The following is a 21,516-nucleotide window of genomic DNA, read 5'->3' on the forward strand; positions in this document are numbered from 1 at the left end:
CGGCTGCGCGGGGTCTCAGGGGTGCCCGTGGCGAGGGGTGACGCTGGCCCCATGCCAGGCACCCCCCAGAGCCGCTCTGTCCCTGCCCCCCGCAGCCGCACAGGGACAGCAAATGGAACCGAGGGTTCCTGCCTGGGGACAAGGAGCGGGAGAGATCCCTCAGCAAATCCGGCACGGGCACAACAGACCCGGCCCGGGCACAGGGAGGGAATTTATTACCAACCAAATCACACCAGGACAAGCAGAGGGGAAAGAAATCTCTCCAACACCTTCCCCCCACCCAACCGGGATCACCCAGAACGGGGTCACCGGGGTTCTGCCCAGCGGGGGTCACTGGGGATCATCCAACGTGGATCCTCCCATGGGGGATGGAGCTGGAGCAGCGCACGAAGCTCTTCCTGCACTCGGGGCACTCACAGGGCCTCTCCCTGGTGTGGAAGTGCTGGTGAGTGACGATCTCTGAATTCCACCTGAAGCTCTTCTGACATTCCAAGCACTCATAGGGCCGTTCCCCAGTGTGGATCCTGTGGTGATCGGTGAGGTCAGAGGTCCCACTGAAGCTCTCCCCACACTCACAGGGCCTCTCCCCAGTGTGGGTGTTCTGGTGTTCCATCAGGGTGGGGCTCCAGCTGAAACCCTGCCCACATTCCAAGCACTTGTGGGGCTTCTCCCTGCCATGAGGGTTCTCCACCAGCTCCGAGCTCCAGATGGAACTTCGGCCAAGTTCCTGGCTCAGGGGAGCTCTTTCCTCCCCACAGCTCCCTGGGCTGGGTTTGCAGCCCCTCCTCCTGCAGGATCTCCAGGGCTTTTCCTCCTTCTCCATCCAGCCACACCCTGGGAATGACAAATCCTGCTTTGGGGAAAACCAAGGTGGGAGCACCTTGGAATAGAGGCTCCTCACTGCCCAAGACCATCCCTGGAACTCAGCAGGAGTCTTGTGTCCATGGAAATCTCCACTATATCAAGGTTCAGCCCAAAACAACTCTCCCAGGAGTTCCCAATCTCTGATCTCTCCACTTTTGGCGTTTCAGAGGTTTCCTTTCCCTGGGATGATGGGGGTCCAATGGCTCCAGGGGATCCCCCTTTTTTGGCGTCCTGCTTAGGGATGATCCAGGGGCTTTTGGGGGTCCATGGGGTCCCTTCTGCCTTGATACTCTACTTTGAGATCCCAGGGGTCCCAGGGCTCCCTCCTCTCCAGGCTCCCCCCCTTTCCAGCCAGCCGGGGTTCCCCAGCTCCAGGATCACCCCTCTCTACTCCCCCCACTCTGGGGGTCCCAGGAGTTCCCCTCCTCTGCTCCCCCGGGGGTCCCCAGGACCAATGTCCTCCCCCTGGTGACCCTGGGCAATGGCCACGTGGACTCCCAAAGATCCCCCCAAGGGGCTCAGCTCTGGGGTCCTTCAAGATCCAAACCTACACACACACACACACAGAGAGAAAAAATCCTCAGAGGGTTTACTTGGGCCTCCCAGACGATATTTGGGGCTCAATTCCACAATCTGCAAGCTCCAAACACACCCCAATAAAAAAACGCTCTCAGGGACCCCCGATAGATTTGGGACGAGCTCCCCCTCCCCTCCCACATGCAGGATGAGCTGGGGGCGATGGTCCCGGAGCCAAGGGTGCTGCGGCCACAGGGGTCACTGGAACCTCCTGTTTCTCCTCCTTTTCCTGCTCCTGCTCCTCCTCTTCCTGCTCCTCCTTTTCCCCTCCTCCTCCTCCTTCCTCATCCCACCTCCTACCCAGTTCCTGCCTTCTCTATATTTAGAGTGGAGAACCTTGCTTGTTTTTAGAACGAGAACAAAGATCCCAGATGGAACACGGCTTGCTGGTTTTAGCCAGAAGTGTCAGTGACTAAAGGTCATGTTTGCTCTGCTTTGGTGCCGTCCTTGTTCCTCCTCAGTGTTCAGGCTGGGCTATGGGGTGTCCTTGTTTGCTGCATTTTCAGAGTTCCTCCTGGATCCTTTGGGCAACAGGCTGTGCCCTGGGAGGGCTCTTTGTGCTCCTTTGTGACACAGGAGAACCTTCCAGGCGGTTTCTGCGTGAGCTGCTGCTGTGATGTCACAGGAGCACTGCCACGTCCCCGAGGTGTTCCCGTTGCTGTGGCACACGGAGGCCTCAGTGTCCAGAGTGGCTCTGGGCACTGCTCGTTGCCGGAGGATCCTCCTGCCCGAGGCATTCTCAGCAGCCAGCCCAGCCCTGACGGGTGTCCTTCTGTGCTTGCAGGGCTACAGTCTGCAGACGTGTGCAGCGCAGCCAAAATGATCCAGCACGTGGCTGCTGCAGTTTGCACGCTGTACTCTGTGGCGTATGCGGGGTATTTTTTAACCCACTTGGCACGTAAGTCGAGGTTTTCCCTCGGTGCTGTGGCTTTGGGCTTGCTGTGTGCTTGCTGTTCTTCCTCTGGGCCTGAGCTGACTTTGTAACCAAATTGCCATGAAGACACCATTGCTTTGGGAGAGCTCCTGGCAGCAGCTGCAGCTGGAAAAGGGGGTGTCTGCAGCCAGCGGGGCGTGCACAGCATTTGCAATGAGCTCTGGGGGGTTCTGTTCCCTCAAGCGGGGAGTCTGTGGCAGCAGAGCCTGGAACTGCCTGTCCAGCCAAGAGCTGACCCAGCCCAGTATTTTGTGCTGTTCTCTTGCTGTGTGAAGGGACTGTGGCTCCTGGAGGGACGCTGTGAAAGCAAAATGCTCTCTCGGGGTTGCCTTGCTCTGGGGCATTTCCCACCACAGGCAGTTGTTTTCCTGACAGCATCTGGTTCATGTTCCCTCTCCCGTTGCAGGGCACCTCATGAGTGGATCCCGAGCAGCTCCTCCTTCGGTGAGTGGGAAAGGAACCTTTGGTGTTTGGAATTGTGCAGCAAGTTGTGAGCTCGGCATGTGGCAGCCGAGTGCCAGCCTGGGAGGCTGAAGGAAAGTTCCTGCCAGTGTCCTTGCAGCAGCAAAGGGATCCCTGGGAGTTTTCTCCTTTTCTTTCTGTCCACAGGGCACAAAAGCAGCACCAGCACCTCCTCTGGCTCCCTCTGCTTCCAAAGAGGAGGCCAAAGAGGAGGAAGGCAGCAGTGAGCTTCCCGCTGTTCCGGGGGACGATGGTGAACGTCCCTCAGTGCCGGGAGATGACAGTGAACTTCCCGCTGCTCTGGGAGACGAAGGTGAACATCCCGTGCTGTGGGAAGACAACGGCGAGGCTCCTGCGGTGTGGGACAAGGACAGCGGACATCTCCCGGTGTGGGAGGAGGACAGAGGACATCCTGTGTCTTGGGAAGAGGAGGGTGAACTTCTCCCAGCATGGGAAGCGGACAGTGAACGTCCCCTGGCTTGGAAAGATGATGGCGAACCTGCAGCATTTTGGGAAGAGGACGGAGAAGCTCCCTGTGCTTGGGAAGAGGACACTGAACCTCCCTCGGCTGTGGGATCCTGGGCTGAACATTCAGACAGCAGCACAGCCCTGCAGCCAGAGGGGAGAGGGGAGTGGTGCCTGATGCAGCTGAGTACGTCTGCTCTGTTCCTGTGTGCCAGAGCAGGGTGCTGTGTGTGTGTCTCGGCATCAGCTGCACCCAGTGCTGCTCTGCAGCTGAATGTGCCAGGGTCATTTCTTGTCCTTCCCCAGCTGAGACCAAGGGGCTGACGGCCCCAGGGAGGGGGGCTGCATTCTGGCTCTGCTGCAAGGCGGGGTCTCACTCTGGGAGGGAGCGTCTTCCACGTGGTTTCTTTCAGGGAACACCGTGAGCCTGGCGGAGCCTGCCGAGAAATACCTGGAAGTGGAGCAGATTGGCCAAGGGTAAGTGCACGGCAGTTACTTCTGCACAAGCAGGCCCAGGTGTTGTGCTGGTGCAGGATCAAGTGAGAAGTCAGGAGAGCTCCAAACACCTCCAGACACTGGGGTACCATCCTGCTGTCCCTCAGTCCTGATCAGAATTGATACCTGTGCTCAGAAGGCACCGTCAAAGGCCCCTGAGGCTGGCAGTGTCCTGCCTGCAGCAAGGAGCAGGACCTGGAAGATCTTCTGTCCCTGGAACTGGATTGCCTAAAAGAGCCACTCACCATCTGGTGACTGTCAGAAAACAGTTCCCAAGGAGATTTCTTTCAAATATTTTGCTTCAAAAAATATCCTCCGGTCAGGATTATCAACCTAATGGTTTAGAAACAGAAACCAGAGCTGAACTAATAAGTGCTCTATTCTAGCACAGGTAGTAGAGCCCATACATTCAGTAACAGACACAGAGCTGATGCACTCTGGGGGAAAATGCATCACCTGCCTGATGGCAGGGCCCTTGTGGATCCTGCAGGTCTTAGGCAGGAAATGGGAAAGGATGGAATGCATTCTTTTCCAGTTCTTTAGACACCCATTGCTCACTTCAGGTTTTGAACTAAAGCAGTTTAGTGTGGACATTTGGGATTTGCTCCAGCCCAATTCCTTGGTGTTGTGTCTCAGTTTTCTCTGGCACACCTTGCATGGCAGAGGGCTGGTAGCTGCTGCGCTGTTGTTGGAAGGGTCGATGCCCTCAGGTGTTTGTGAACGCTGCAGGCAGCAGAGATCTCCTGTCTGGGCTGGCTTTCACTGCCAGGGCCTAAAGCGCTGCTTTTTCTTCTCTGCTGTTTTGTCTCCAGGGCTTTTGGAACCGTTTCTAAAGGACTCGACAGGGCCACTGGAGGAGAGGTCAGTGTCAACACGCCCAGCACGTCTGGCAGCTCTCCAGGGCTCTCCCCTCTGCTGGGAGCTGTGGCTGCAGCTTTGGGGGCCAGCAGAGCTTTCCTGCACAGGCTGCTCCTCTGCAGGCAGAGCCGTGTCAGCCTGCAGAGCACAGCTGGGACAGACTTGGTCCTTCTGAAGTGCCCAATGGAATGCAAGGAGGGCAATGGATGTGTGTGTTTGCTTTGTTGTGCAATCCCAGCCAGAGTAGTTGCATCTGAAATCATGACCCAATCCCATAGAACTGCTAAAGGGTTCCTGGCAGTTTCACTCTGTTTGCACAGAACCAGAATTACCTCCTGCTTGCAAAGTGTGTTTGAACAATAATGAGAGTGTTGAGGCCATTTGAGAAGACTGTAGGTGCAGAGAATGTGGTTAGAGCTTGGAGGCTGACAGCTGCGGGGCCATTTCTGCAGAGCCTGCAAGGCCAAATGTCTCTGGCCATGTGTCCTGTAAGCAGCCCCCAGCGAGCAGAGCAATGGGCTGTGGGAATGGCACTTGCTGAGCTCTGGTGTCCCATCCCAAGGCAGTTGGGCACAGCCCGGCTCCGTCACTCCAAAAAGACTCGCTCCGTGTTTGCTGCGGCCTCCTGCCACAGACTCCTCCAGTGAAAGGTCTGCAATGTCCCTTCAGGTGGCCATAAAGAAAATGAGTCTGAGAGGGCAGAACAGGGAACGAGCTGTGAATGAGCTCCTGCTCCTGAAGAACAAGAAGAACCCCAACATTGTCAGCTCTTTGGACAGGTGAGTGCCTCAGGCCTTATCCCGTGCCCGGGCCCTGCCTTAACCTTTCCTGGCATCCGTAGTCTGTAGCCTGATTTGAAAATGCCTGACCCAGCCGTATCTTCCCAAAACAACAGCCTGGCAGTTCGCTCCCTCTGTGTCCTTTTGTTGCTTTGGTTTGGTTTTCCCTTCAAGCTGACCCTGTTTTCTGTGTCTTACAACAAGTGCTGGTAAACCACAGCAGAAATTATTTCCCTTGGCTTCTTCTTCCCAGCCCTTTCCCATTGCTGCAGATGCCAGGAAGACCAGGTTCTTGTTCCCAGAAATGCCTCGTTTGCCCATTTGTCACTGGCCTTGCCTGTTTCTGAAGGGACTTTCTGAAAGGTTTTCTGACCCCTTTTGTCCCAAGTGCTGCCCGGCCTCCTCCCCTGGATAACCCTGGGAGCTGTGTTGCCTTGTTCTGCAGGGAAGGGTGGAACTGATGAGTTCAAAAGCTGAACCAGCTGGGGGCCAGTGTTGTGGTTCCACATTGATCTGGGCCTTTGCTAAACTGCATTTTTCACCTGCTTGCCATCTCAGGCCTCTCCTTTCTCACAGGGGTCTCCTCCTTTAGACTGTGCAGATCCCAAGGGCTGTGCAGCCTGGCAGGAATGTCTCTCCATCGGATTCTGTCCTCATTGACAAGTGACCTGGCAACAAACCTCCACTCCAGGCTTTTCCATGGGGGAATTGAGCACTGCACATTGGTCTCCATGCCACTGCTTTCCTCTTCCAGCTTCCTTGTTGATGGAGATCTCTGGCTGGTGATGGAATACATGGATGGAGGAACTTTGCAGGACGTTGTCAGACAGACACGCATGGCTGAAGGAGAGATGGCATCTGTCAGTCGGGAGGTGAGGGATCCTGCCTGTGATTGCCATGCCTTGGACACGATGGTCCTTCCCAGCAGGGCGTGAGAGCAGGAGTGGCTCCAGGCTCAGGGCTTTGTTTCTCTGTTGTTGTCATGGGCTGGAGAAGGAAGAGCCCCTGCAGTGAACGGCCTGCCAGCAGCACTGCACTTCTACTCTGTTCTTGTTCTCTTTCCTGCTGTTGTGGCACTCTCTGTCTGTTTTGGATTTGATGTGCTGTTCTCAGCTTTGCCTTGAACCGTTTGCCTGGAGCTTGTCTGCACTGCACTCCTGTCCTGTCACAGCAAAGTCGCTGCTGGCAGAATTCTAAACTGTCCTTTCTTGTGTGATATATTCCGGCCATTGGTTTTTACCCTCGTGTTTCTTGTTCTCTCTCAGTGTCTGCAGGGCCTGCATTTCCTCCATTCGAACCGGGTGATCCACAGAGATCTGAAGAGCTCCAACATCCTTCTGGGCATGGACGGCTCTGTCAAGCTGGGTGGGTGTTCCTGGCCAGGCACGGCGCTCCCGGGTGAGGCTGTGGGGCTGCTTCCCAGTGATGGCCAGAGCCCCACAAGGGCTGCTGGGGGCACTGCCTGGCCCCTGCTGCCAGCTGAGAGCGGCTGCCCCTGCAGAGAGCTCAGGAGAGGAGCAGGCTGTCAGGGGTGCCTTTGCTCTGGGAATGGCCCTCCCAGAGGGGCAGGAGTTGGAATCTGAAGCTGCAAGGGAATCAGTAAAAGCAACTGCACGAAAGCTGAGGGTTTCTTTAAGGGTCCAGTTCAGTTCCATCTTTCCTTGGCTACAGCCCTGAGGACTTTTCCAGCTGACTTCACTGCTGCATTCTCAGACTGAGAGCGGGGAGTCTTTGTGCTTGGTTTCCTCATTCCAGCTGCCTTTGACAGTGTTTGTTTCTGTCCTCAGCTGATTTTGGCCTCAGCGCTCAGCTCAGCCCTGAGCAGGACCAGCGCAGCTCCATGGTGGGCACTGCTCACTGGATGGCCCCAGAAGTTGTCACCAGTTCTCCTTACGGCCCCAAGGTGGACATCTGGTCCTTTGGAATTGTGACCATCGAGATGGTGGAAGGAGAACCTCCTTACTTCAGGGAAACGAGGGCCATGGTAAGGGGCAAATTCTCCCGTGGTTGCAGAGGCCTGTGAGCACAGGGTGAGCCTGCACTGGGAGCAGCAGCTGGAGGTTTCTGCACATGGGGAAGGGAATTCCCAGAGCACTCGAGCCTAGACACAGACACATATTCTGCAGTCTCCAGACACAATTTGCTTTGGGATTTACGTTGTTTCAGTTCTTTTGGCTGTGAGGATGTCCTGAAAATGTGAAGCAAGTGCACCAGCTCTTTACAATGGCTGTGGCAGCACCAGGGTTTGGGTTTTTTGGTTGGCATAGAAAAATGAGCTGTGAGCAGCATCTCTGCCAGGGAGGAAAGTGCCCCTGGAGCTGGGGCTGGGAAGCCGGGGTCGATGTGAGCACTTGTGGGTGGGAAGGAAGCTGGCAGAGCGCTGAGTTTGCTTTTCCTGCAGGCTCGCGCTCTGATCCGGCAGAACGGGACCCCGCAGCTGCAGGAGCCCAGGCGCCTGTCGGCTCTGCTGCGGGACTTCCTCGAGTGCAGCCTGGAGCCGGACGAGGAGCGGCGCTGGTCTGCCCAGGAGCTGCTGCAGGTGAATGCCAAGCGGCTGCAGGGGAAGCAGCAGCGCCAGGGAGGGCTTTTCTTGTGGGGCCCCCTCCGATGGTCTCCGGTCTCGCTGCTTTCCACACGCAAAGCAAGCAGAATCCTCGCCTGGTTTGGCTTGGCAGGGGCCTTTCGAGGTCATCTGCACCTGGGGCCCCACAGCGAGCAGGGCCATCTTCAAGCAGCTCAGGTGGCTCAGAGCCCTGCCTGACCTGAGCTTGGATGTTCCCAGGGAGGAGGCACCTCCCACATCTCTGGGCACCTTCTGTCAGTGCTTCCCCACTCTCCCGCTAAAAAAAATTCTGTCTCAGACCTAATCTGAGCCTGCTTCCCTCTCCTGAGTTTCAGACCATTTCCCTTTGTCCTGTTGCAACAGAGCCTGTGAGGAAGTTGACTCTGGAAAGTAACGGTTCATTTCTTTCTTTTTTCTCCTTTGGGCAGCACCCATTTTTATCATCAGCCAAGCCTCTCTCCAGCCTGACCCCTCTGATCACTGCAGCAATGAAACTGAGGCAGCAGCGGAGGAGATGAAGCACTGGAGGACAGATTTTAGTCACAGTAGTTAGTTTGGACAACTAGTTAGTTATGGTAGTTAGCAGTGCTAGTTAGTTATGGTAGTTAGCAGTGCTAGTTAGTTATGGTAGTTAGTAGTGTTAGTTGGTTAAGGTAGTTAGGACAGCCTGTTTGTTATGGTTCTTATGACAGCCTGTTTGTTATGGCAGTTTTTTGAATAAAAACTCTCTTAAACCTCAACTCCCTTGACGTTTCCTTTCCTTCTCCCTGTGTGACTCAGCTGCCCGGAGCAATGTGAGGGGAGAGCGGGCCCAGCCTCGCCCAGCGCTGAGCCCCAGCAGAGCCCTGGCAGAGCCCAGAGCATCCTCGGCATCTGCAGAGTCAGCCTGGAAGGAGGCGCTTGGAGCCTTCTCGGCTGCACCCGACTCTTGGTTACAAACTGTGGGTGGTGGAAAATGCCACCGGCTCTGCAAGAGGGCAGAAGGGGCCCGGGGAAGGCCCAAGTGCTCCATGCAAGGGTAAAACCTGCCCTGGGTTTGTTATAAAGAACTATGTAGTCGGTGGGTTTTGCTATTTCGTCTTGACTTCTGCAACTTATTCCTAATCACAACATGAAAGATGAGCTGATTTTGATACACTACAGTTTGTAATCACTTTTAACTGCTTTTGCTGTCGTACAACTTGTCGGCTTTTTGTGGCCATTGCGCTGTCCCCTGTGTCGCTCAAATCCTCAGAACATCATTCATGGATGATATTTTAGTTTGTGGACAGTGTGAAAAACATACATTATAGTTTTGGCTTTTGCAAAGTATTGAAGTGGATGCTACGTGTTGTGCATTAGAATGTTAACTTTTGCAGAAGTTGCTGCAGTTGTGAAATAATAACTAATGCTTTTATTTTTGTAACTAACTGACAAGAACAACTCAGAGATATTTGTGAAACAGCTAATGTTGATTTAAAGTACTTGTGGAAGTAGCTAAAACCGTCTGCATGGCCAGATAACATTTAAGGAACGGGTGTGATGAGGACCCCTGCCGCTGACCCTTCGACTGTCAATAACTGTCGCCTGCTGATGTGGAAACCCAGGGCACTGGGAATATTTCTCTGTCTGCTCTGGGGTGTCCTGACCTCCAGGGGAGCATTGACTTTGACCCTCGTTCATGGAGAAAACTTCCAAAGCCTCAAGGTAAACTAGAAACCACAAAAGTGTGAAAGAGATTGTAGAGAATTGTAGAGAGTAGTGTAGTATTTCACATGGGTGAGACATTTAGGTTTTAGGATTTTTAGTATGTTATAGATGGATTCAAGATGGAGGATATAGGGTGTTGTCTTGAGTTCCCTTCTTCTTTCTTCTTCCTCTTTCTTCTTGCTTTTAGCTGGTATCTTGTAAATGGGTAGAAAAATCCACATGAAAAATCCGGGTCTTTAGGGCTCAGTTATTGGGTTAGAAAGGAAAATAATTTAGGTGTCCCTTCTTAACTGGGTAGCGTAGTTTTTGATTAGACTCAAAATGCCTTGTAACAAGAGATTGTTGGTCATTTTTGTGCTGTTTTTCCTGCACGCAGAGTCTGGTGCAGACAGTGTGATGAAGTTTTGATAAGGTAACAATAAACAGAAGCTGAAGACCAAAGAAGTCCAATGCGTCTCTCCTTCCTGACACAGAACTGCTCCAGGAGGGTCTCCCCTGCCAGGGGAGCCCCCAGGGAGTTGCCCAACTTGGGGCCTGCAGACTCACACCTGAAACCAGGGATTAGGGGGCTGTTGTGAGGAAGTGACACACAACCCTCAGAACAACAATCCACGATTCCTGCACGTACTCTAGAAAGGCAGTTGGGGGTCAAACCAACATCAAGAGTTCCTGGAACAAGTAAACGAGTTCAAAGAAATCTTTCAATGTGTATAATCTTTATCAATATGTTTTTGAACAATACAATGGAAAAAATAGATAAGAAGAGTTGCTATTGTTAACCAGTGTGCCTCTGGCCATTGCCAAGCACCCACTGCTGTTATTGATTTGTCTCTAATTATGCCTTCTTAAAGTTTTAAAAATTCTAAAGCATGAGGCTCATTTCTCACCAAACCCAAGGTACTCACCCCTTGCTTTCTTGCAAGCCATTGTCAATCCTCAATTTCATCTGGATGGAGGAGAATGACGCTGCAATGAAAACAAGGAAAAGGAAGATGCACTGCTGTGGAGGCCCAGGAGCCTACCATCAGAATCTCAGTCCCTCAGCTGTGGAGGACTGGTCCCAAACAAGAATAGATTTCAAGGTTATGGGGAGAAGCTTGCTTCTCCCATAGATCTTTGCAGGCACATGCTGATTTCTGTAAAGTTATGTTACCCCATTGGCCCGTTGGCCTAATTACCCTAGTTCAACCCCTGTCACCTATTTTGGTTAGTCCCTAGAATGTTCTCCTCTCTCTGTCCCTCGACTGGCCCAAGTTTACTGCATTTCCCTGCCTCTGTTTCCCTATTAGCTGACATGACCCTTAACCCCTCCTTTGCACCATTTTCCCCCATATCCATTGGACCCTGACCCTCAGCTCCACCCTCACTACCCCATATAAAAACCCCCTGTGCCCTCAGCTTGCAGCCTGTCTTTGTCCCTGGTCCCTGTTCAGCTCTGTGCCCTGTTCCTGTTCCAATAAACCAGTTTGCTGGAGATCCTACAAAGACCCATCCTGCCTACTTTGTCAGCTTTATAAAGTCACCGTGAGCTTCGGGCTCATCAGTGCCGGACGCTCCAAGGGCCTCGGTAGCGCCAGGATGCTACAGACTGGGACAGCCAGGCAGGTGAGGAGGAAGTCACTGCCCCTTTGCCCCTCTCTCCTGCTCCATCTCCCAGCCCAGCATCGCCCCTGGCTGCAGGACAACCTCGCTGCTGACGCCGTCCTGCCAGGGATGGATTGTGGGGATCTCCTTCCCCTTCCCCCTGGCACGGAGGCAAATCCCAGCTTCTTCTCTGCCCTGCTTCCTCTCCTCATTCTCTCCTTCATCCATCTACGTCTTTTCCCATCTCCTTCCTCCCTTGTTCTTTCTTCTTCCTTCCTCTCCTGCTTTTCCTTTTCCCTTCTCCCTGTTTCTAACTCTCCTTGTCCTTCCGGCCCCAGGCACTGAGCTGCGGACAGAGACCAGGGAGAACAAATCCCTGCCACAGAACCTCGTGGAAGAGGCCATTTGGAATGGCTCCACGGTGCAGGAATGCAGTGGGGAGGAAAAGCCCCAGAGGTCCCACACGAGGAGGGGCTGCAAACCCAGCCTGGGGAGCTGTGAGGAGGGAAAACCCTCCCTGTGCCGGGAAGGGTGTGGGGAATGTGAGAAGAGCTTCAGGCAGAGCTCAGCCTATTCCTGGTGCCTCCAAAGACGGTGGTGCTGGATGCAGAGATCCCCTTGCAGATCCATGGGGCTGCAGAGATGCCCCTGCAGATCCATGGGGATGTAGAGACCTCCCTGCATATCCATGGGTGTAATATATAATTTAAAATAAATTCGTGCTCAGGACTAAAAAAAATACAGTATCTTTTTAAATGGAATCAAGTGACAGAAAGAACAATATATACAAGATGAATTCCTGTCTCAAAGGATGGTTACTCTGAAGGATTATTCCATCTAGAAGATAAGCATTGAACTGATAAGATGAATATTCATAGCCAGAACAAGATATTCGAGAGGATTGCCATCTAACGAGACTTCAGCAGAATATTCCGGGAAAAACTCTACACGAGAAAACATGCATTAATATGTGGAAAGGGGCAAGACCGACAAGAGGGAACAGGAAGACCCCCCAGGAATCCTACTACGTCTGAAAGCAATATAAATAAAACCCTGTGGAATCAGTACCTTGTGAACTGCCAGAGGTACGGGGCTGTATAGCCTGAAACCAGCTCCGATCGCCTGGCTCGGCGCTGTTTTGCTTGTGGCTTTTCCAATTTTTATTTGACTTGATTCAATAAATTCCTCTAATTATTAAATTGACTGATTCATTTATAACAATGGGGCTGCAGGGATCCCCCTGCAGATCCATGGGGATGCAGAGATCCCCCTGCAGCCCCTGGAGGAGCCAGGCTGGAGCACGGGGATGCCTGAGAGGAGGCTGTGACCCCGTGGACAGAGGAGCCCCCGCTGGAGCAGCCTGTCCTGGAAGGAGTGACCCCGTGGCACAGTGACCCACGCTGCAGCACTTGGAGGGGGGCTGTGCCCCAGGGGATGGACTCCGGTTGGAGAAGTTCCTGGAGAAGTCTCCAGTAGGAGAGACTGCAGGCTGCAGCAGGGGAACGACTCCTGTCCCTGGGCAGAGGGAGAAGCCACGGGGGATGAACTGAGCACAGCCCCATTCCCTGTCTCCTGCACTGCCGGGGGAGGAGGTGCAGCTGGAAGGAGGGAGGCGTGGAGAAAGCTGCATTCAAGGCTCTTCGTTGACTTCTCATGATCCTGTTCTTGTCAGAACACAGAATGTCCCTTGGACACTCTTGGATGTTCCGGGCCCAGGTCAGAAGCATTTGAGACACTGATATGCAACTGGAAACCCCTGTGGCTTTGAATCTGACCCATGGAACAATTTACCAACCTTGCAGGAAGAACAAGAAATCACACAAATTTAGATATTATTGTAGAAGTAGTCACAAAGTGAAAGGCAGAACTTCTGAGTGCTGTACAGGGGGGGTTTAGGCTTTGTACAGAGGGGTCTGAGTTTTGTACATGGGGATCAGAAGTTCTAAGATGAAGGGACTTGGGCGTGCCCTGTCCTCCTTCTTTCTCCTTCCTAACCTCCATGTTCATGGTGATGTTGGCACTCACAGATTGGTTTAGAGTAGAAAGTCACCATTCAGTATAGGTGATAGGCATTGGGGTAAAACCACAAACATTCAACACGTCATGGATGATATAAAAGATGGCACCAGCCCCCTGGGAGTCAGTGTGTGCCTTTGTCTGACCTGCTGAACGGACCGCAGCAGTTCAGGAAGAAAATCTTTTAGATAACATACAATAAACTACCTTGAGACCGGATGAATGAAGACTACTGAGTCTTTCTTTGTAGGCACGGGTGGGAGGAGAGACTTTTCCATCTTTCAGGGTCACCCCAATCTGGGGGTGAGCCCTGACACACAGTTTGTAACCAAGAGTCGGGTGCAGCCGAGAAGGCTCCAAGCGCCTCCTTCCAGGCTGACTCTGCAGATGCCGAGGCTGCTCTGGGCTCTGCCAGGGCTCTCCTGGGGCTCAGCTCTGGGTGAGGCTGGGCCCGCTCTCCCCTCACATTGCTCTGGGCAGCTGAGTCACACAGGGAGAAGGAAGGGACACGCCAAGGGAGTTGAGGTTTAAGAGAGTTTTTATTCAAAAAACTGCCATAACAAACAGGCTGTCATAAGAACCGTAACAAACAGGCTGTCCTAACTACCTTAACCAACTAGCACTGCTAACTACCATAACTAACTAGCACTGCTAACTACCATAACTAACTAGTTGTCCTAACTAACTACTGTAACTAAACGCTGTCCTCCAGTGCATCATCTCCTCCGCTGCTGCCTCAGTTGCTTTGCTGCGGTGATCAGAGGGGTCAGGCTGGAGAGAGGCTTGGCTGATGATAAAAATGGGTGCTGCCCAAAGGAGAAAAAAGAAAGAAATGAACCGTTACTTTCCAGAGTCAACTTCCTCACAGGCTCTGTTGCAACAGGACAAAGGGAAATGGTCTGAAACTCAGGAGAGGGAAGCAGGCTCAGATGAGATCTGAGACAGAATTTTTTTTAGCGGGAGAGTGGGGAAGCACTGACAGAAGGTGCCCAGAGATGTGGGAGGTGCCTCCTCCCTGGGAACATCCAAGCTCAGGTCAGGCAGGGCTCTGAGCCACCTGACCTGCTTGAAGATGGCCCTGCTCGCTGTGGGGCCCCAGGTGCAGATGACCTCGAAAGGCCCCTGCCAAGCCAAACCAGGCGAGGATTCTGCTTGCTTTGCGTGTGGAAAGCAGCGAGACCGGAGACCATCGGAGGGGGCCCCACAAGAAAACCCCTCCCTGGCGCTGCTGCTTCCCCTGCAGCCGCTTGGCATTCACCTGCAGCAGCTCCTGGGCAGACCAGCGCCGCTCCTCGTCCGGCTCCAGGCTGCACTCGAGGAAGTCCCGCAGCAGAGCCGACAGGCGCCTGGGCTCCTGCAGCTGCGGGGTCCCGTTCTGCCGGATCAGAGCGCGAGCCTGCAGGAAAAGCAAACTCAGCGCTCTGCCAGCTTCCTTCCCACCCACAAGTGCTCACATCGACCCCGGCTTCCCAGCCCCAGCTCCAGGGGCACTTTCCTCCCTGGCCGAGATGCTGCTCACAGCTCATTTTTCTATGCCAACCAAAAAACCCAAACCCTGGTGCTGCCACAGCCTTTGTAAAGAGCTGGTGCACTTGCTTCACATTTTCAGGTCATCCTCACAGCCAAAAGAACTGAAACAACGTAAATCCCAAAGCAAATTGTGTCTGGAGACTGCAGAATATGTGTCTGTGTTGAGGCTCCAGTCCTCTGGGAATTCCCTTCCCCATGTGCAGAAACCTCCAGCTGCTGCTCCCAGTGCAGGCTCACCCTGTGCTCACAGGCCTCTGCAACCACGGGAGAATTGGCCTCTTACCATGGCCCTCGTTTCCCTGAAGTAAGGAGGTTCTCCTTCCACCATCTCGATGGTCACAATTCCAAAGGACCAGATGTCCACCTTGGGGCCGTAAGGAGAACTGGTGACAACTTCTGGGGCCATCCAGTGAGCAGTGCCCACCATGGAGCTGCGCTGGTCCTGCTCAGGGCTGAGCTGAGCGCTGAGGCCAAAATCAGCTGAGGACAGAAACAAACACTGTCAAAGGCAGCTGGAATGAGGAAACCAAGCACAAAGACTCCCCGCTCTCCGTCTCAGAATGCAGCAGTGAAGTCAGCTGGAAAAGTCCTCAGGGCTGTAGCCAAGGAAAGATGGAACTGAACTAGACCCTTAAAGAAACCCTCAGCTTTCGTGCAGTTGCTTTTACTGATTCCCTTGCAGCTTTAGATCCCAACTCCTGCCCCTCTGGGAGGGCCATTGCCAGAGCAAAGGCACCCCTGACAGCCTGCTCCTCTCCTGAGCTCTCTGCAGGGGCAGCCGCTCTCAGCTGGCAGCAGGGGCCAGGCAGTGTCCCCAGCAGCCCTTGTGGGGCTCTGGCCGTCACTGGGAAGCAGCCCCACAGCCGCACCCCGGGAGCGCCGTGCCTGGCCAGGAACACCCACCCAGCTTGACAGAGCCGTCCATGCCCAGAAGGATGTTGGAGCTCTTCAGATCTCTGTGGATCACCCGGTTCGAATGGAGGAAATGCAGGCCCTGCAGACACTGAGAGAGAACAAGAAACACGAGGGTAAAAACCAATGGCCGGAATATATCACACAAGAAAGGACAGTTTAGAATTCTGCCAGCAGCGACTTTGCTGTGACAGGACAGGAGTGCAGTGCAGACAAGCTCCAGGCAAACGGTTCAAGGCAAAGCTGAGAACAGCACATCAAATCCAAAACAGACAGAGAGTGCCACAACAGCAGGAAAGAGAACAAGAACAGAGTAGAAGTGCAGTGCTGCTGGCAGGCCGTTCACTGCAGGGGCTCTTCCTTCTCCAGCCCATGACAACAACAGAGAAACAAAGCCCTGAGCCTGGAGCCACTCCTGCTCTCACGCCCTGCTGGGAAGGACCATCGTGTCCAAGGCATGGCAGTCACAGGCAGGATCCCTCACCTCCCGACTGACAGCTGCCATCTCTCCTTCAGCCATGCGTGTCTGTCTGACAACGTCCTGCAAAGTTCCTCCATCCATGTATTCCATCACCAGCCAGAGATCTCCATCGACAAGGAAGCTGGAAGAGGAAAACAGTGGCATGGAGACCAATGTGCAGTGCTCAGTTCCCCCATGGAAAAGCCTGGAGTGGAGTTTGGTTGCCAGGTCACTTGTCAATGAGGACAGAATCCGATGGAGAGACATTCCTGCCAGGCTGCACAGCCCTTGGGATCTGCACAGTCTAAAGGAGGAGACCCCTGTGAGAAAGGAGAGGCCTGAGATGGCAAGCAGGTGAAAAATGCAGTTTAGCAAAGGCCCAGATCAATGTGGAACCACAACACTGGCCCCCAGCTGGTTCAGCTTCTGAACTCATCAGTTCCACCCTTCCCTGCAGAACAAGGCAACACAGCTCCCAGGGTTATCCAGGGGAGGAGGCCGGGCAGCACTTGGGACAGAAGGGGTCAGAAAACCTTTCAGAAAGTCCCTTCAGAAACAGGCAAGGCCAGTGACAAATGGGCAAACGAGGCATTTCTGGGAACAAGAACCTGGTCTTCCTGGCATCTGCAGCAATGGGAAAGGGCCGGGAAGAAGAAGCCAAGGGAAATAATTTCTGCTGTGGTTTACCAGCACTTGTTGTAAGACACAGAAAACAGGGTCAACTTGAAGGGAAAACCAAACCAAAGCAACAAAAGCACATGGAGGGAGCGAACTGCCAGGCTGTTGATTTAGGAAAATACATCTGGGTCAGGCATTTTCAAATCAGGCTACAGACTACGGATGCCAGGAAAGGTTAAGGCAGGGCCCGGGCACGGGATAAGGCCTGAAGCACTCACCTGTCCAAGGAGCTGACAATGTTGGGGTTCTTCTTGTCCTTCAGGAGCAGGAGCTCATTCACAGCTCGTTCCCTGTTCTGCCCTCTCAGACTCATTTTCTTTATGGCCACCTGAAGGGACATTGCAGACCTTTCACTGGAGGAGTCTGTGGCAGGAGGCCGCAGCAAACACGGAGCGAGTCTTTTTGGAGCGACGGAGCCGGGCTGTGCCCAACTGCCTTGGGATGGGACACCAGAGCTCAGCAAGTGCCATTCCCACAGCCCATTGCTCTGCTCGCTGGGGGCTGCTTACAGGACACATGGCCAGAGACATTTGGCCTTGCAAGCTCTGCAGAAATGGCCCCTCAGCTGTCAGCCTCCAAGCTCTAACCACATTCTCTGCACCTACAGTCTTCTCAAATGGCCTCAACACTCTCATTATTGTTCAAACACATTCTGCAAGCAGGGGGTAATTCTGGTTCTGTGCAAACAGAGCAAAACAGCCGGGAACCCTTTAGCAGTTCTATGGGATTGGGTCATGATTTCAGATGCAACTGCTCTGGTTGGAATTGCACAACAAAGCAAACACACACATCCATTGCCCTGCTTGCATTCCTTTGGGCACTTCAGAAGGACCAAGTCTGTCCCAGCTGTGCTCTGCAGGCTGACACGGCTCTGCCTGCAGAGGAGCAGCCTGTGCAGGAAAGCTCTGCTGGCCCCCAAAGCTGCAGCCACAGCTCCCAGCAGAGGGGAGAGCCCTGGAGAGCTGCCAGACGTGCTGGGCGTGTTGACACTGACCTCTCCTCCAGTGGCCCTGTCGAGTCCTTTAGAAACGGTTCCGAAAGCCCTGGAGACAAAACAGCAGAGAAGAAAGAAGCAGCGCTTTAGGCCCTGGCAGTGAAAGCCAGCCCAGACAGGAGATCTCTGCTGCCTGCAGCGTTCACAAGCACCTGGGGGCATCGACCCTTCCAACAACAGCGCAGCAGCCACCAGCCCTCTGCCATGCAAGGTGTGCCAGAGAAAACTGAGACCCAACACCAAGGAATTGGGCTGGAGCAAATCCCAAATGTCCACGCTGCACTGCTTTAGTTCAAAACTTGAAGTGAGCAATGGGTGTCTAAAGAACTGGAAAAGAATGCATTCCATCCTTTTCCATTTCCTGCCTATGACCTGCAGGATCCACAAGGGCCCTGCCATCAGGCAGGTGATGCATTTTCCCCCAGAGTGCATCAGCTCTGTGTCTGTTACTGAATGTATGGGCTCTACTACCTGTGCTAGAATAGAGCACTTATTAGTTCAGCTCTGGTTTCTGTTTCTAAACCATTAGGTTGTTAATCCTGACCGGAGGATATTTTTTGAAGCAAAATATTTGAAAGAAATCTCCTTGGGAACTGTTTTCTGACAGTCACCAGATGGTGAGTGGCTCTTTTAGGCAATCCAGTTCCAGGGACAGAAGATCTTCCAGGTCCTGCTCCTTGCTGCAGGCAGGACACTGCCAGCCTCAGGGGCCTTTGACGGTGCCTTCTGAGCACAGGTATCAATTCTGATCAGGACTGAGGGACAGCAGGATGGTACCCCAGTGTCTGGAGGTGTTTGGAGCTCTCCTGACTTCTCACTTGATCCTGCACCAGCACAACACCTGGGCCTGCTTGTGCAGAAGTAACTGCCGTGCACTTACCCTTGGCCAATCTGCTCCACTTCCAGGTATTTCTCGGCAGGCTCCGCCAGGCTCACGGTGTTCCCTGAAAGAAACCACGTGGAAGACGCTCCCTCCCAGAGTGAGACCCCGCCTTGCAGCAGAGCCAGAATGCAGCCCCCCTCCCTGGGGCCGTCAGCCCCTTGGTCTCAGCTGGGGAAGGACAAGAAATGACCCTGGCACATTCAGCTGCAGAGCAGCACTGGGTGCAGCTGATGCCGAGACACACACACAGCACCCTGCTCTGGCACACAGCAACAGAGCAGACGTACTCAGCTGCATCAGGCACCACTCCCCTCTCCCCTCTGGCTGCAGGGCTGTGCTGCTGTCAGAATGTTCAGCCCAGGATCCCACAGCCGAGGGAGGTTCAGTGTCCTCTTCCCAAGCACAGGGAGCTTCTCCGTCCTCTTCCCAAAATGCTGCAGGTTCGCCATCATCTTTCCAAGCCAGGGGACGTTCACTGTCCGCTTCCCATGCTGGGAGAAGTTCACCCTCCTCTTCCCAAGACACAGGATGTCCTCTGTCCTCCTCCCACACCGGGAGATGTCCACTGTCCTTGTCCCACACCGCAGGAGCCTCGCCGTTGTCTTCCCACAGCATGGGATGTTCACCTTCGTCTCCCAGAGCAGCGGGAAGTTCACTGTCATCTCCCGGCACTGAGGGACGTTCACCATCGTCCCCCGGAACAGCGGGAAGCTCACTGCTGCCTTCCTCCTCTTTGGCCTCCTCTTTGGAAGCAGAGGGAGCCAGAGGAGGTGCTGGTGCTGCTTTTGTGCCCTGTGGACAGAAAGAAAAGGAGAAAACTCCCAGGGATCCCTTTGCTGCTGCAAGGATACTGACAGGAACTTTCCTTCAGCCTCCCAGGCTGGCACTCAGCTGCCACATGCTGAGCTCACAGCTTGCTGCACAATTCCAAACACCAAAGGTTCCTTTCCCACTCACCGAAGGAGGAGCTGCTCGGGATCCACTCATGAGGTGCCCTGCAACGGGAGAGGGAACATGAACCAGATGCTGTCAGGAAAACAACTGCCTGTGGTGGGAAATGCCCCAGAGCAAGGCAACCCCGAGAGAGCATTTTGCTTTCACAGCGTCCCTCCAGGAGCCACAGTCCCTTCACACAGCAAGAGAACAGCACAAAATACTGGGCTGGGTCAGCTCTTGGCTGGACAGGCAGTTCCAGGCTCTGCTGCCACAGACTCCCCGCTTGAGGGAACAGAACCCCCCAGGGCTCATTGCAAATGCTGTGCACGCCCCGCTGGCTGCAGACACCCCCTTTTCCAGCTGCAGCTGCTGCCAGGAGCTCTCCCAAAGCAATGGTGTCTTCATGGCAATTTGGTTACAAAGTCAGCTCAGGCCCAGAGGAAGAACAGCAAGCACACAGCAAGCCCAAAGCCACAGCACCGAGGGAAAACCTCGACTTACGTGCCAAGTGGGTTAAAAAATACCCCGCATACGCCACAGAGTACAGCGTGCAAACTGCAGCAGCCACGTGCTGGATCATTTTGGCTGCGCTGCACACGTCTGCAGACTGTAGCCCTGCAAGCACAGAAGGACACCCGTCAGGGCTGGGCTGGCTGCTGAGAATGCCTCGGGCAGGAGGATCCTCCGGCAACGAGCAGTGCCCAGAGCCACTCTGGACACTGAGGCCTCCGTGTGCCACAGCAACGGGAACACCTCGGGGACGTGGCAGTGCTCCTGTGACATCACAGCAGCAGCTCACGCAGAAACCGCCTGGAAGGTTCTCCTGTGTCACAAAGGAGCACAAAGAACCCTCCCAGGGCACAGCCTGTTGCCCAAAGGATCCAGGAGGAGCTCTGAAAATGCAGCAAACAAGGACACCCCATAGCCCAGCCTGAACACTGAGGAGGAACAAGGACGGCACCAAAGCAGAGCAAACATGACCTTTAGTCACTGACACTTCTGGCTAAAATCAGCAAGCCGTGTTCCCTCTGGGATCATTGTTCTCATTCTAAAAACAAGCAAGGTTCTCCACTCTAAATATAGAGAAGGCAGGAACTGGGCAGGTGGTGGGATGAGGAAGGAGGAGGAGGAGGGAGAGAGGAAAAGGAGGAGCAGGAAGAGGAGGAGCAGGAGCAGGAAAAGGAGGAGAAACAGGAGGTTCCAGTGCCCCCTGTGGCCGCAGTACCCTTGGCCCCGGGACCATCGCCCCCAGCTCATCCTGCAGGTGAGAGGGGAGGGGGAGCTCATCCCAAATCTATCGGGGGGTCCCTGTGAGGGTTTTTTTACTGGGGTGTGTTTGGAGCTTGCAGATTGTGGAATTGAGCCCCAAATATCGTCTGGGAGGCCCAAGTAAACACTGGGAGGGTTTTTTTCTCTGTGTGTGTGTGTGTGTGTGTGCGTTTGGATCTTGCAGGACCCCAAAGCTGAGCCCCTTGGGGGGATCTTTGGGAGTCCACGTGGCCATTGCCCAGGGTCACCAGGGGGAGGACATTGGTCCTGGGGACCCCCGGGGGAGCAGAGGAGGGGAACTCCTGGGACCCCCAGAGTGGGGGGAGTAGAGAGGGGCAATCCTGGAGCTGGGGGACCCATGGCTGGCTGGAAAGGGGGGGAGCCTGGAGAGGAGGGACCCCTGGGATCTCAAAGTAGAGCATCAGGGGAGAAGGGACCCCATGGACCCCCAACAGCCCCTGGATTATCCCTAAGCAGGAGGCCGGAGAAGGGGGAGCCCCTGGAGCCATTGGACCCCCATCATCCCAGGGAAAGGAAACCTCTGGCACCCCAAAAGTGGAGAGATCAGA

At 54.2% G+C, this 21,516-nt stretch overlaps 3 protein-coding genes across 3 annotated transcripts in view; 1 reads left to right on the top strand and 2 right to left on the bottom strand.

The window, feature by feature from the left end:
* The window catches only part of LOC137464150 (class II histocompatibility antigen, B-L beta chain-like), a 124,739-nt gene that overhangs the window by 72,573 nt on the left and 30,650 nt on the right, over positions 1-21,516 (bottom strand).
* Positions 267-12,596, top strand: LOC137464132 (serine/threonine-protein kinase PAK 3-like). Its single transcript, XM_068175455.1, has 14 exons — positions 267-409; positions 477-507; positions 759-864; positions 2,979-3,527; positions 3,715-3,778; positions 4,609-4,657; positions 5,324-5,433; positions 6,188-6,305; positions 6,699-6,798; positions 7,221-7,417; positions 7,835-7,972; positions 11,655-11,797; positions 11,872-11,963; positions 12,502-12,596. Exons 1-14 carry the CDS (start codon positions 369-371, stop codon positions 12,594-12,596), a joined length of 1,833 nt encoding a protein of 610 aa, XP_068031556.1. The 5' UTR covers positions 267-368.
* The window catches only part of LOC137464127 (zinc finger protein 850-like), a 263,388-nt gene continuing 242,165 nt past the window's right edge, over positions 294-21,516 (bottom strand). Inside the window, exon 8 of the mRNA XM_068175447.1 lies at positions 294-422. The gene's annotated coding sequence lies outside the window, so the exon portion shown is untranslated. The remainder of the gene's footprint in view (positions 423-21,516) is intronic.

Source organism: Anomalospiza imberbis, chromosome 37 (assembly GCF_031753505.1).
Source record: "Anomalospiza imberbis isolate Cuckoo-Finch-1a 21T00152 chromosome 37, ASM3175350v1, whole genome shotgun sequence".
NCBI classification, from domain to species: Eukaryota; Metazoa; Chordata; class Aves; order Passeriformes; family Viduidae; genus Anomalospiza; species Anomalospiza imberbis.